General features: G+C 42.5%; 1 protein-coding gene across 2 annotated transcripts in view; it reads right to left on the bottom strand.

Annotated features, from left to right (window-relative positions):
• Positions 1-14,359, bottom strand: part of ckap5 (cytoskeleton associated protein 5) — a 43,971-nt gene that overhangs the window by 27,771 nt on the left and 1,841 nt on the right. For both annotated transcript variants that reach the window (XM_079500799.1, XM_079500800.1), the window contains exons 2-15: positions 12,923-13,022; positions 11,020-11,213; positions 7,029-7,235; positions 4,982-5,153; positions 4,758-4,890; positions 4,413-4,516; positions 3,771-3,884; positions 3,414-3,518; positions 2,963-3,052; positions 2,546-2,710; positions 1,610-1,738; positions 1,277-1,438; positions 1,003-1,107; positions 779-889 (exon numbers count right to left, since the gene is read on the bottom strand). In XM_079500799.1, the coding sequence (XP_079356925.1) occupies positions 779-889; positions 1,003-1,107; positions 1,277-1,438; positions 1,610-1,738; positions 2,546-2,710; positions 2,963-3,052; positions 3,414-3,518; positions 3,771-3,884; positions 4,413-4,516; positions 4,758-4,890; positions 4,982-5,153; positions 7,029-7,235; positions 11,020-11,213; positions 12,923-12,979 (1,848 nt within the window). In that variant the 5' untranslated portion in view covers positions 12,980-13,022. The remainder of the gene's footprint in view (positions 1-778; positions 890-1,002; positions 1,108-1,276; positions 1,439-1,609; positions 1,739-2,545; positions 2,711-2,962; positions 3,053-3,413; positions 3,519-3,770; positions 3,885-4,412; positions 4,517-4,757; positions 4,891-4,981; positions 5,154-7,028; positions 7,236-11,019; positions 11,214-12,922; positions 13,023-14,359) is intronic.

Below are 14,359 nucleotides of genomic sequence, written 5' to 3'. Positions count from 1 at the left end.
TAGGTTCTTTCTTCTCATAGATCAACAATAATGATCATCTTTCTGAAACGTGTCAGCAGTAAACCTTTATCACTGTAGTTCTACAATGTGATATAATCCAGTGGTTCTCAAAGTGGGGTCCGGGAACTGGGTCCTTGAGGGAGTTCCAGGGGGTCCCCAGCTAAAGCATAGATAGTTATGAACCAAATGGACCCGTATGCGTATCCAACTCAGAAAGTGTACAAATTGAACCAAATGGACCCCAACGGGTCCATTTGGTTCCATTTGTACACTCAGAATTAAATGAACATTGATTTATTAACCCATTTTGGGCGGGAACCCCTTTTGGTGTTAGCATTATGTTATGCTTTAGCTATTGAAAAATAGCAGATCTACAAGCTCATAGCGCGCCACCGAGTGGCGCACTACGAGCTTGTAGGTCTGCTATTTTTGAAAAATCGAAGAACGACTGACGTAGAAACATAGCTTTTTCAGAAAACTGTCAGGATGTAGAAGACATTTTTAGAATCTGATCGTAGGTCAGAATGGGTTAATATAAATCGGGGTCCCAGTGATAGAAATGCCATTAAATGGGAAATGAAAATTAAATGAAATAAAAATGGTTGAGAATCACTGCTAGAGCCGCAAAGATCTTCTCTTATGGGGGTCCCTGGCACACCTTTTAAAATGGGGGGTCCACAGGCTGATAATTGCCAATTTGGGAGTCCTTGACATGGGAAAAGGTCTGAGAAGCACTGATGTAATCTGACGTGAGGCAGTGAAACAAGGACTACATTACCCTCTGGAACTCCTCCATGCTGGCCAGTCTCTCCTTCCAGTTGCTAGAGTCCAGCTGCTGTAGACAGACCGCAGGGAGGACGGCCGCCGCCCTCTCCTCACACACCTCCAGCTGAAAACACGAACGGATACAACGACTCAGCGGGCAGGAATACAAATATCTTGTATGCCCTTTGTGCACGGAACGTTTGTGGTCCAACTAGTTTGGGGGAAATGCACACTCACCGCCACTTCCACCTCGGCCACCTCTTTGGTCTCACATGCCTGTTTCTTGCCTTTCCCACTAGGGGCAGCAGCTGCTTTGCCTTTCTTAGGTGCACCGCTCGATGCCTGCAGATAGTCGTACGCACGCACACGCACACACACGGCTTGAATCAGTGGTTGAGGTACTTTTACTTTACTTCTACTCCACTACATCTCCGAACCAAATATTGTACTTTTACTCTTAAAACATCCATGAACCACTTAATTGAGTGTGAAAATGGTCTCCGGGTGTCACCTTGGGAGCAGCAGCAGCGGCGGCGGCTTTCCTGGGAGGACCGGAGGCTTTGGGCGGAGCTTCCGCTGTGGGCGGGGCCTTGGCGGCAGCCTTCTTCTCTCCTCCTACTCCTCCAGCCTTCTTCGCTCCGGGAAGCTCCACTTTATCAGCAGACTCCTTGATCTGTTACCATGGAAACAAATAGACCGTTAGATTAAGATAACTGGCTCAGAGTTGGGTTTCCACTCCTCATGTCATTGGTTTATCAACATCAGACAGAATTCCATCTTTCACCCTCCTGCATCCAACTTTACAAACGAATAAACCTCTAATTCGCTTCTGGTCTCTCCTCACCTTATCCAGCTTGAGCTTATCCAGTTCGGTGAGGAAAGGGTTAACGGCCTTCTCCCCCACCACTTTCATGGCCGTGCCCAGAGCATCATAGGCAGCGTCCCGGACCTCTGGAGCAGAGTCATTCACTTGCTGAAGCAGGTGGAAAAAAAGGAGACATTCAGAGGGGAGGAAAATGGGAAAAGAAAAGCCAAGAAAGCATTATCTATGATTTAAAGACGAGTGGTTACCAAACACTGGGTCGATTCGGGACCCATTTATGGGTCGCTTTGTTTTTGGTTCCCTACATTTTGGTTTTCATTAACCCATTTTGACCCGAGATCAGATTCTAAAAATGTCTTCCACATCCTGACAGTTTTCTGAAAAAGCTGTTTCTATGTCAGTGGTTCTTCGATTTTTCAAAAATAGCAGACCTACAAGCTCATAGCGCGCCACTCGGTGGCGCGCTATGAGCTTGTAGATCTGCTATTTTTCAATAGCTAAAGCATAACATAATGCTAACATCAAAAGGGGTTCCCGCCCAAAATGGGTTAATATTATTTCAAATACATTTTCAAAAAACATTCCCAAAAAAGCAAAGATTTTCATGAATTAAAACAATTCAATGATTTCTTTCAGTAATTTCATGAAGAAACCAAAGAAAGAAAAATCAGAGAAATTCCATAAATTAGAAAACGGCCCGTCTACAAGCTCACAACGCAGCGCAAAGTGACACATTGTGAGCTTGTAGATCTTATATTTTCAATAGTTTTAGACTTTTAAATTATTTTCACGGTTAATTTGACTCTCCAGTGGGATGTCCATGATAGTTTAGAGGGGAAGTCTGAGGAATAGCTCGTTGATCGAAAGGTCACGTCATTGCATTAAATAAAAACCTCTTAATGGGAGACATTTGTTTGTGCAGATCGCTTTGCTCTAATCCACTACAGTCTCGTGTACCTTGAGAAAGGCAGCACAGAAAGGTTTGAGGACGCTCTTCGGCAGCGAGGCCTGCGTGCAGTGTCGAAAAGCTCTGGCCAGGAAGAGAGAGGCCTGCTGCTTAATGGAAGGGTTCTTGTTGTCCATAACTCCCAGGACGTCCTCCGAGATGTTTTGGAGATTGGTCTGGAAGATGAGAGCAGCAACAACAACCATTAGTCCATGCATTAATCCACCCGTGCCACTTAACAGCATTGACTTCAGTTTCTAGAGGAGATGTGGATCTGGAGGGATCGATCGTGGCAAAGACTCCCTGTGTCATGATTGTGGAAGGAGTTTCTGGAAGGGCCAATTCAATTCTCAGTCTCACTATATATTCTTTCATCCATCACGGCCAGGGCCCTGAAAGCACACAGAGAACGATGTGTTTATGCTTACAGTAAGGAAGACTGCATCGATGGCCTCTTGCAGGGCCAGCACCACCTGAGGTTTCTTCTCCTTGAACTTCTCAAGAATTGTCGGCACAATCTGAGAACACAAATAAGAGTTAGTTTGAAGCAATTGTTGTGTTCATGGGCCCACATCATAATCTGCTTATGATAAACTGCTCATTTTAGACGCTATGCCACAGAGACACCCACACCACGACCTGCTTCTTTTGTTAATTCTGGAAAACATCTCTGATGATATGAATGAGAATGAACAGCGCGATGGCTTGTGTGGCTCTGTACTATTGACTAGCTGTCTGTACTATTGAATAGCTGCCAGATTTATTGCATTTTCAATACAGGAATTCTAAAGAGCAGAGCTACTTGATAATGGTGGGTTATAGTTTGAAAACTAGCATTACTAGCATATTTCATGTTTCAGCTATATCAATTTGACTTACAAGTCCTGCATATGTTCCAAACTTCTTCCTGAGCCCTGAAGCCAGCGCTGCCACACACTTGGCTGCCAGCATCACAAGCATCACATTGGCATCTTTGCCCACCACCTAGCACACAAGGTCAACCAGTTAGTTGTGGAGGAAAGTCTCAGTGCAGTATGTTAATGTCAGCAATTCAGTAGTCCGCTTCATTTGCCTAATTTGCACTATGATGCAGTTACATTTCACTCCACAGATCGATACCTTTACACAGGGAGTCTAACTTTTCGAGCCAGCCATCAAATGCTCTATTGTGGAGATTTAAAGAGCATGCCGATATTTAGTAAACTATGCATCAATTGTTGTAAAACAGATCTGTACCTTCTTCAGGGCTCTGACCAGGTCTCCATATTCTCCATTCTCCAGTTTAGGATTCTTGGTTAGAGTTTCCACAGCTTCGAGGGCTTCCTTCCTCTCCTGCCATTTCTTAGCTTCCTGTAGACACAGACAAGACAGAGATCACACTCAAAACTCTATTAAAAAACAACATCAATACATGTCATTTTCATTCAAAGCTTTTGACTTGTGTCATAGATTAACATGAACATTTCTGAACCTACCTGAATAATTATGTCAATGTTAGCTATATGTCATTGCATGTTAAGTTATGGACATTGAACTTTTATTCAATCAATTGTTTCTCCAGGGCCCATTTTTCGGATAAATTCTTCAAATCAATCGTTGCATTAAAATGAAACATTAACTATAACTGTGCAATATTTGCTGTGTCGTGTCGCATCTTGTGCATAGTTTCATGCCGTACTGAAATTAACGAAATCCAATGGTTTCCTTGAATATCATACAAACCACATTATGCATTGGGATATGGACAGCAGCAATGCCAAGTATGCAATTCCCACAAGTCACAGTAAATAGGCTAAACATGACCGCATAGTCCTTTATTCATCCTATATTGTACCGATATTCAATATAGATTCATTTCATACAGTTGGATAACCATACTATTTTATCGTAGAAGTCTTTGGGGAGCTTGGAGAGGATTTCTACTGGCTCCAGAAGATCGTAGGGGTCCACCACCTCCACTGCTGATTCCTCATCGTCCTCACCTGGTATAGAAGAGGAAAGAGCAGAGGAGAGAGTGGGGAGGAGAACATCAGACTGACAAGTCTTGTAATCAGCTAATGGGCCAGATGGCCTGAGAACTTGCTGAGAACTTTGGTCATAAACTGAAGTGATACTGTAGTTTAGCTGGCTAAACACAACACCATCCTCATTCCCTGGAGTATGATATTTGAACAAATAACTGCATTTCATTTTATTTTATTATTTATTTCTTGTTAAACCTACCATCACACTCATCTCCTCCTTGGGCTTGTTGCTGTTCAAATTTGGCCTTCATGCCTTGCTGAGAGCGGAGGAATCTCGACTGTTTTGGAGCGGAGGAAGGCAACTTCACCCATTCTTCTTCCAAATCCTTCAACTAGGGGGACAGAAAATAAATGTTGTTAAGTTAACTAGACAATAATAACACATTTTAGCTCAAATATATGAAGTGCAAGTGCGTCTCCAACCTGAACAGAGTTGATACCCTGCAGTGGAGGTCTCAGTGCATCTCTGATCCACTTGTAAATCTCCACCGCCAGCAGCTTAGCTTCGTCTCTCACTGCCTTCTCTCTGGATTCAAACTGTTTGGGCAAGACCTTCACCACTGGCTTCAGCGTCACTATCTTGGATCCAAACTCACTGGAGAGAAGACAACCATCACAGGTGGTAAGACATTTACAATACTCCAGAGTGGAGGCGTGTACAGAGTACAGACAGGTTTAATACCATGTTCATCTTAACCGTTTGGCCGCCAGGATTAATTAAAGAATGATTACTATATGCCAGGATATCCCCCCATTCAACCAAATCAAGCAAATCAAGATGGCGCAGTCCAGTGTTTTGGCTAACAACAGATAACAATCCGAAGCTAATGTGAGTAGCCTTTCGAGTAGATCGGATCAAAACATTTATACAACTGAATATACGTATCTTACGTTTATTGGCGCTTGCCGAGACTAATGATTAACCCATTTTGAGCGGGAACCCCTTTTGGTGGTTACATACATCGTTATAATTTAGCCATTGAAAAATAGCAGATCTACAAGCAAATCTACAAACTTGTAGATCTGCTATTTTTGAAAAATCGTTAAAATGTGCCTCAAATCTTTCAGAAAATTATTTAGAAAACGTTTTTTTTATTTCGACGTCAGGCCTGAATGGGTTAACGTAGGTTACGTTTTTCTGCGGGGACAGTATCAATGATAATTTTAGTAATTGGCTGAGCATTGCATAACAGGTGTGCCACAGTGGACACCCATTATACAGTATATAAGTGGCAGATAGAGGGGGGGGGGGGGAGACAGAAGGGGGAGAGAGAGGGAGAGAGATAGAGAAGGGGGAGAGAGAGGGAGAGAGATAGAGAAGGGGGAGAGAGAGGGAGAGAGATAGAGAAGGGGGAGAGAGGTAGGGATTGGGTATGTCATATCCCCCAACGGGTATGGACTAGTATAAGATAATATAAGGTAATCAAATAAGGCAATTCCTACTTTGAGTATATACACTTCATAGAATAGAACATAATAGTCTAGAACACATACCGGTACTATAATTAAGCAACAATACACAAAAGGGTGTTATATACAGTACAGTATATACAGTATCATGATTATATCACGGCTACAGGTGTCGTCTTAAAAGACAGTAGCTGTATCAGTGATACTAATGCTTTTAGAACAGTTGCTAGTGATTACAGCAACCAAATTTAAAACAAAAGCATTATGGTTGCCAATAGGCATGTCCCGATACCGATACTTTTATCGGAATGCCCTCCGATATGCCCTTATTTGGTCATATCGGAATCGGCAAGTACGCCCGCACCAATCCGATACCACATTTTCAACTGTTGTCTTTTTCTTTAATCACGTGATGCGCGCAGCACGGTGAGACGGGGCCGCCGGTATTAAAAACATGCAGGGATGGACTAGGAAGAGCAGCAAGCGTTCACGTCACGGTGCAGCCTGTATAGGGATTGTTTAATTCGTTTGTTGCAATTTGAAAGTTGCAACATGTCGGTCATTTGGCAACATTTTATATTGGAAAGTCCTACGAGCACAACAGCTACGTGCACAAGAAGAATGTTCACTTGCCAACTAAAACCTCTCATGCATCAGCATAACAATGATTTATCGATTAGTGACTATACACTAGGGCATTAAGCAACTAGTCGACTAGTTTACTAGTAAATCCACTAGTCGACCTTGTTGGTACTAGTTGACTAGTTGATAAGATTTTTTTTCCCCGATTTTGTAGGCCTCAAGATCAGGTAGATTATAGTTATAGTCACCAATGTACACAGTTTTTAAATGTACAAATATTTATTTAATTTTTTTTTTTTTTTTAAACATAATAGGTGGTTAAACAACTAGTCGACTAGTAAACTAGGCAACTAGTCAACTAGTAAAAATGACTAGAAGTGAATGCCCTACTATACACAGCATCAGAACTATGGGGGGGTTTCCAATGAAGACAGTGTTATAGTGATTATACCATATTATTAGTAGTAGTTGGACTAACCTGAGAGCCTTTCTCAGTGTCTCAATGCAGGCCACAACTATCTTAGGGTTCTTGTTTTCCAAGCCTTTGAGCAGCTCATCTTGCACCACTTCCGCTTTCTCCATCTCTATGTAGGTCATGCAGATGTCCATGCCCAGGTCCTTAGCCCGCTGCTTGGGTTGGTTGAACACCTTACTCACCACACCCGACACCACCTCTCCTGTCGTCCTGCGATGGAAAGACATCAAAACGTCATAATAGACCCGTGTCAATTTGACAACATATACTGTATAGGACAGCCGTAGTATGAACATCCAACTTAGGTCTTAGGATTTGCTTTTGTTAACCCATTTTGACCTGAGATCAGATTCTAAAAATGTCTTCTACATCCTGACAGTTTTCTGAAAAAGCTGTTTCTGTCAGTCGTTCTTTGATTTTTCAAAAATAGCAGACCTACAAGCTCGTAGCTTGTAGATCTGCTATTTTTCAATAGCTAAAGCATAACAATGCTAACACCAAAAGGGGTTCCCGCCCAAAATGGGTTAAATCCTTGGGGGACAATTACCTCACTTGCTGTCCCGAGGTTAACAAGAATATAATTAATTCAACAGCGAACCAATGTTTTGTCACAATTGGAAGGGAATGTTGTCCCCATAGAGATGAAACCATAGAGCCGACCTGTCATTTGTCCCAAACCTATAATAGGTTGCCATGCTACGAGAGTCCTGTTCTGCACTTGCTGAAATTGGGAAAGTTTAAATTGTATTTATAATAATCCTTGTATTATTCAGTAGCTTTGTGTTTATTCAATGTCAAGAATGAACAGAAAATGGTTGAATTATGGTTATAGGATACCAGACCGGTGCCCGGCTGTAGAACACAGAGTCGGTAACAATGGTAGTTGTGAGATCCATGCCCCACCCGGCTATGCAATACCCGTTGTACCCGTGTCAGAGTACCCGTTCCACCCATCTGTCTGTCTGTGTCCCTTTTATGCCCATATATGGAGATTTCTGTATCCGTCTCTCTGTGTACCTTTATTCCTATATATAGAGTTCTGTGTCAGGCATGCCCAAATATGGAGTGTTGTGATGTCAGAACAGGCCAGCTCCATATATGGAGCCTGGGCAGGGGCCCTGTCCAGAGCCCGGGCAGAGGCAATTTTTGGCGGTTCTGGACAACCGTGGGTTCGACCGACTCGACACCTGGCAGGCGGGCACTGCACTCCCTGTGGGGGACTGGGGGTGTGGAACACGTGTTGAATTTGAAGTCGGTGGGGCAAACGGTCCTCGAGTTACGTGCATTACAGACGCACACACAGACGTACCGAGATGTGGTGCATTTTTTTATGTTTTTTTTGTGACTTTCGCCTTTATTTTATATTTTTTATGGAGGGACAGACAGTAGGCTGACAGGAAATGGGGAGAGAGATGGGGGGGAAGACATGCAGTAAAGGCCATCGGGATCGGGAGTCGAACCCGCGGCACACTGCCAGACTGGATTACCAGCCAAGGTGCCTGGACCACTGAGCCACGGCCCAGGCCCGTGGTGCATTTATAGATAGATGTTCTAATCTCTTTCTCTGCGTGCGTCTCCTATGGCAGGCTGAGGGGTGCACATGTGGTTGGTACCCGTTTATCAAAAACTATATTGTTGCTGCCCATTGCCAATATTGTAGATGTCAACTCAACTGTAAAGAGTACCTAGGTAAGATGGAGGACGGTTATCAACTGTAAAAGAGTACCTACAGTAGGTAAGATGGAGGATGGTTGTCCCATTTTTAATGACCTAATGTTGCAGCTAATGTTCTATATCTATACCCTCCTAGGGTAGTCAACAGTATCGATAATTTGAGACTGCATGTTTAAAACAATATAGAAAGCTATTAAAAAAAAAGAAAGAAACCTAAATTACTTTTACAACCCAAGGCTTAATAACAGATTAAACAACAGGGAAGACAAATCAACTAATCCCAGACAAGTGGCACATGACGCATGACTAAACACTGGTGGCAGACCAGAGGCATGGACTGCTGCAACCGCGAGTGGACGTAAACAAAGAAAACCACCCAGAGGAAAGTCGAGTTGGCAAGCCACGATGGTTCATCGAGTCCACAGCTAAACCGCAGGTATTGTTCTGCAATATTTTGCTTCCTCATAATATGAGGCAGATGCAAGGAAATCCAAAACATTGGCAAAAGGTGGTTCAGAATGGTGGTGACAACAACCCTAACCCAGAGGGAACACTTTCTTACATATCTCTTCAAAGAGAACAGACTTGTGACGCAATGTTGCATTAATAAGTGTAATAAGTTGTCGTCGTTAATGAAAATGCAAGCGGCTTACGATGCGGAGATGTGATGAGTTTCTCCTGAGTGAAGCAAGCTGAAATAAACATCTATTGTTTATCTCAGAGCATGACTGTTAGCTGGTCAGCTTGCGCATTGTTCAGTTAACGTTACAGACACAAGTCAAGTATCCAAAATCACTGACTTGTCATCATCTCAGTCACCAACAAGCAATTTGTTTAAAGCATTAAACTAAATACTCCATCAGGACTGGCACTGCGTGCCATGCAGGGGGGAAAAAAAACTATCTCCAAGTTAACGTGTCACAGTTCTTGTCAGCACGTGACACCATTCATTGTGTGACAGAGTATACATTAGGCATTATTGTCCCACATTACAAAATAACGCTTTAACAGGCAAGACAAATGCAAGATAACTGGGCCTTGTGCGAACTGGGCCTTGTACAGGAAAACCTATTGGGCCTGACTTTGAGCGCATTAATCAGATTACAAATTTGTGCATGTTATTAGTCAAATTCTTCTAGGATTTTGATTTGTGATTGTGTACATTACCATAGAATCGCTTCCATTTTTTATGTAATTAAGATAAATGCTTATGTAACAGGGCCTTTGAGCATTTGCTGATGACTGCATTATGCTCAAAAATATAATATCTGGAAAAATCTACATTGATCATGGCATTGTTCCAATTTCAATTAATTCATACAAGCAGCATACCACATCAGGGTATCCTTTTAATCGTCTAAAAAAAATCGGATTAATACAGTCGCTTTATTCCTACCTGTCGCATACTGTACATGTGACATAATAAGACTCTTAAACATATGCCATTAACAGCATACAGTAGTACCAGGCTGCTCCTCTTAAATAACCATTAGCCAAATATCAGGTTACTCTGTCTGTACATGAGGAGAACTCTACCGCATCCGATAGACCAGAAAGAGAGAGAGAGCAAGAAGAGACGGAGCTTTTACTGATAGACAGGACAAGACGTCATGGTCATCTATCATTTACTGGAGCTGGGATGTAACACTATCTTTTATATCCACAAGACAATAGTCTTAACTAAGGAAGGGTATCGTTATTTTTATTAACCAAAAGCATCTGTGCCTATAAACAAAATTTGCATCAATAATTGTCAACTTTAAGAAATGTAATCAATATTACCCTCTCATACAGTTATTCTATGACAACACAATGGAAAGCAAGCCGCTTGCTGTATGCTTTTCATAGGAGAAATACTGGACACTTTAATGATTAGAATTGTATTGATAACGTGTCTATTTCAATACCAGTCATGTATGGGTTCTCTGTCTTAGCCAACCACAGCATTAATTAATAACGAGCTTTGGAAGCCAATCTTAGCCAATCAGGATGGAATATGGGAAATGGACCAGATACATGTTCATCACATGACTATAGAGATAGTGTATACCGATTTGCATATGCATGAGTAATGTAATGAAATGTGTTTAGCAAAAATCGGCATCGTGGTGGCGCTAAAACAGGCCGTTCTGAGGAATTTGGGGCAGAGGTTAGTCATTGGCATCCAGGGAGTGTGTGCACATCAGCCGGGCCAACAGACACACACACACACACACAGTGCAAAACATACTCTCCTGCCTCCCCATGCCATCGGCCTGGTGGAGACAATAACAGGTAATTACTGTAGGCTATATGCCATTAATACCATCCATTTACTTACTTGCCAGCTAAATGTGCACGCTCTATGAATGCCAGAGCAGCTTCCAGTCCTTTGAGTTGGGCCACAGCATTAGATTCTGTGACAAACTTCTTAATTAGTCCCAAGTACTTCCCCCATTCAGGACTTTTCTCATCATCAATCCTCTGAAAGAGCTTCAGAGCTTCTTCATATCCATTGAGGCGGGCTTTCCAGACCTGGTCAAGGAATGTGAGAGGGAGAAATTAAATACAAACTGTTTAAGTTGGGACTGGTTGTTATTATAAACTCACCAAAATGTTCTAGTCTTGATGAAACTGGATTCCGATGTTAACTTTAAGCCCTAAAGTATAGGGGGTAATCCTTACCATATAGATTTATTGGCTACTTCGTGGCCGTTGCACTCCGAAAATAGCAGATGCAGATCTACAAGCTCACAACAGGACATGACGCATTGTGAGCTTGTAGATTGGCAATTTTCGAGGTTCGTACTGCATATACAGTAGTTAAGCCACATAGCTACATGTGCTGGGCACCCCCCCCCCCCCCCCCCCCCCCGTCCTTACACCAGGATTCATTTTAAACGCAGTAAAACATTCTGGTGCGATATTCGACCGAACCAATATTCCTCAGTGTGTGTGTGTGTGTGTTAGTCCAAACTCTGCCGACTCTGAGACCGAGCGCAGCAAGCAGTTAAAAGGGGTAGGGACCTTTGCTGGTAGAACTCAACAGATCTACAAGCTAACAACACGTTGCCAAGTGACGCGTTAGCTTGTAGATCTGTTCTTTTTGCATGCGCACAAATATGAGATACCAACTTGCAAGTCGAGTCGCCAGACTCGCCATACAGGGTAAACTTTATGTAGATAGGGTAGTAAAACACGTATGAAAAACAAAAAAAATACAAAATTCAACATATTAAAGTTGTATGGTAATTTAAAAAAACATGCCACCCCCAAAACACTCAATATATATGTTATCAAGATTTGACAAATAACGACCAGTCCCTTGGCTCTTCCAATTTGTACTTGGGAAGGTAGAGCGATGTGACCTATATTCATAATGGCTGCATCTCAAAAGACGTCATACTGGATCTCAAACTCCCAGTCTGATTTGACAAAGGCAAAGAGATTCGACAGCAGGCAATTTGTTGTTGTTGGGTTTCACCTTTTAGAATCATGTTTAGTTTGAATGCCAGACATGGCTATACTGCATTATTAAAAAGTACACTGTAGTCAGACAACCATTAGACATTTAGGAGTCCGACATCTGCTGAACCCGTTCGTCCAATCATGCATGCACATACAGTTGGGTGCCACCGATATTGTCCCTTATCATTTGACCCATTTAGGCCCGACCTCAAAATTTAAAAAAATCCTTCTAAATCCTCCAGTTTTCTGAAATAAATATTTTCACGATTTTTCAAAAATAGCAGACCTACAAGCTCGTAGCGCGCCACTCGGTGGCGCGCTATGAGCTTGTAGATCTGCTATTTTTCAATAGCTAAATTATAACAATGTTTAAAACACCAAAAGGGGTTTTGCGCAGATCATGCAAACCTCAGCAAAAAGAAAAGGACAATATCGATGGCCTCCAACTGTAGTGTTCAAGCCTAAGGGGTGTGTCACTGGCAGACTCCAGGTTCACATTCATGTTTAGTCCCAGTCCCACATTCATGTATGTACAGTTCTGTATGTTTTCAGATCTCATCTTCTTTACGTAAAGCTGCATTATCATGAAGTCACAGTATAGTACCTTTAAAATTAAGCATGACATGACAGTCAGTCACACAACTCTGTTTAGTCACACCTTCTCACAGTCCACTCCCGTTCTATTTGCAATGCTCACACAGTTTAAGCACACTATAATCAGACCTACTCTATATATATGTTTTAGTCTAGGAAATACTCCAAAGTGACACGCTCACCTTGTGTTCACATTTCTGGTCGATAGAAAGCTTCATCCACTCGCTGTCGTCCGCCATGGTGGCCAATCTGGGGGCGGGCTTCCCCTCAGGAACTCAACAACTGGGAACAACAGTAGAATAATTGGATGAGAGGAGAGCCGCCGCCATTACATTGTAACTTAAAATCACACCCGTGTGAACTGAGTGGTGCAAATCCCCCCCCCCCCCCCCTCTCTGTCTCTCTCTCTCTCTCTCTCTCATTAGCAGGCAACATGCAGCACTATCTCTCTCTCTCCGTTTCTGGCACAACAGCGCCACTTTTGGTACTCATTGGTACTGGTCACATAGTCACACACAAACACGGACACGGACATTGCTGTTCGTTGGAGTGGTTGCACCCATAGATATTAAGAAATAGATGCCTCATTTGCCGCCGCAGTTCATTGGAGCGGCGTGTATCCCAATGAAGGCGGAAGTGCAGTGCTGAAGGCTATTTTTTTTTTTTTTTTACAAATCTTTATAACAGTCATGACCGTATACATTACAATACAAAACAAGACAAACAAACAAACACAAACAACAAAGTTATTAACAATACAACATCAGAGCCAGGGGGATTAGATTACTAACAGAAAACATTAAAGAGTGAACACAAAGCAATTCTCCGCAGCTTTATTATTTAGAAGTGCTGAAGGCATTTGCTGAAGGCGAGCTCCCCAAGTGACGTCACTCACGTGACTCCTCCATGTCTCTCGCTGTCACTCAAGTGACTACTGGCCAATCACAGCGCGTCTTTCCCGGGACTTATGTTACGCACGCGGAAGCTTGACAAGCTTCCGCTTTGCTTCCGCTATTCTTCGCAAGGAATGTCGGGAAAATAGTGCCTTCAATTTTGACACACGCCTCAGAGCCGGAAGGGGCGTCTATGTATATATGTCTATGGTTGCACCACTCAAAAACCACTGAGTCCAAGGCTCACTATCATAATAACATTATTATCACTCATGCTGTTTTTCATCACAGCTAACTTTTAGCCAGAAAGTAGCCGACTATCCTTACCATAAAGCTTCCACCAAGAAAGAAGTAAGGCTAAACAAAAGAAGCATATTTGCCAACTATTATAGCAACTTATATGGAAACTGACATACAACTCCTGGTCCCAGGGCTGTGGTAATCGCATAAAATGAAAAGTCTTCATCACTCAATAGTGCATATTCACTAATGGAACATTTTAATAAATCCAGGGCAGGCACATGAAGTTGAAGGTTTCTTGTCATATCTCTAAATCATGTAATACATAAGTACATTTACAAACTAAATCTGGTTTTCAGATGAGCACTAACTGAAAACACGTTTGTCTATGATGAGGCTTTGCGTGATACCACAAGCACACGGTGTGCCCTAAGTCAAACCAGTTTTCAGTGCTGCTCATCTGAAACAGATCATTTTTAGTTGTAA

This window comes from Electrona antarctica, assembly GCF_951216825.1.
Source record: "Electrona antarctica genome assembly, chromosome: 5".
In the NCBI taxonomy this organism is placed as follows: Eukaryota; Metazoa; Chordata; class Actinopteri; order Myctophiformes; family Myctophidae; genus Electrona; species Electrona antarctica.
The sequence above is the reverse complement of the archived record's forward strand: the minus strand, read 5'-3'. Positions and strand labels throughout refer to the sequence as shown.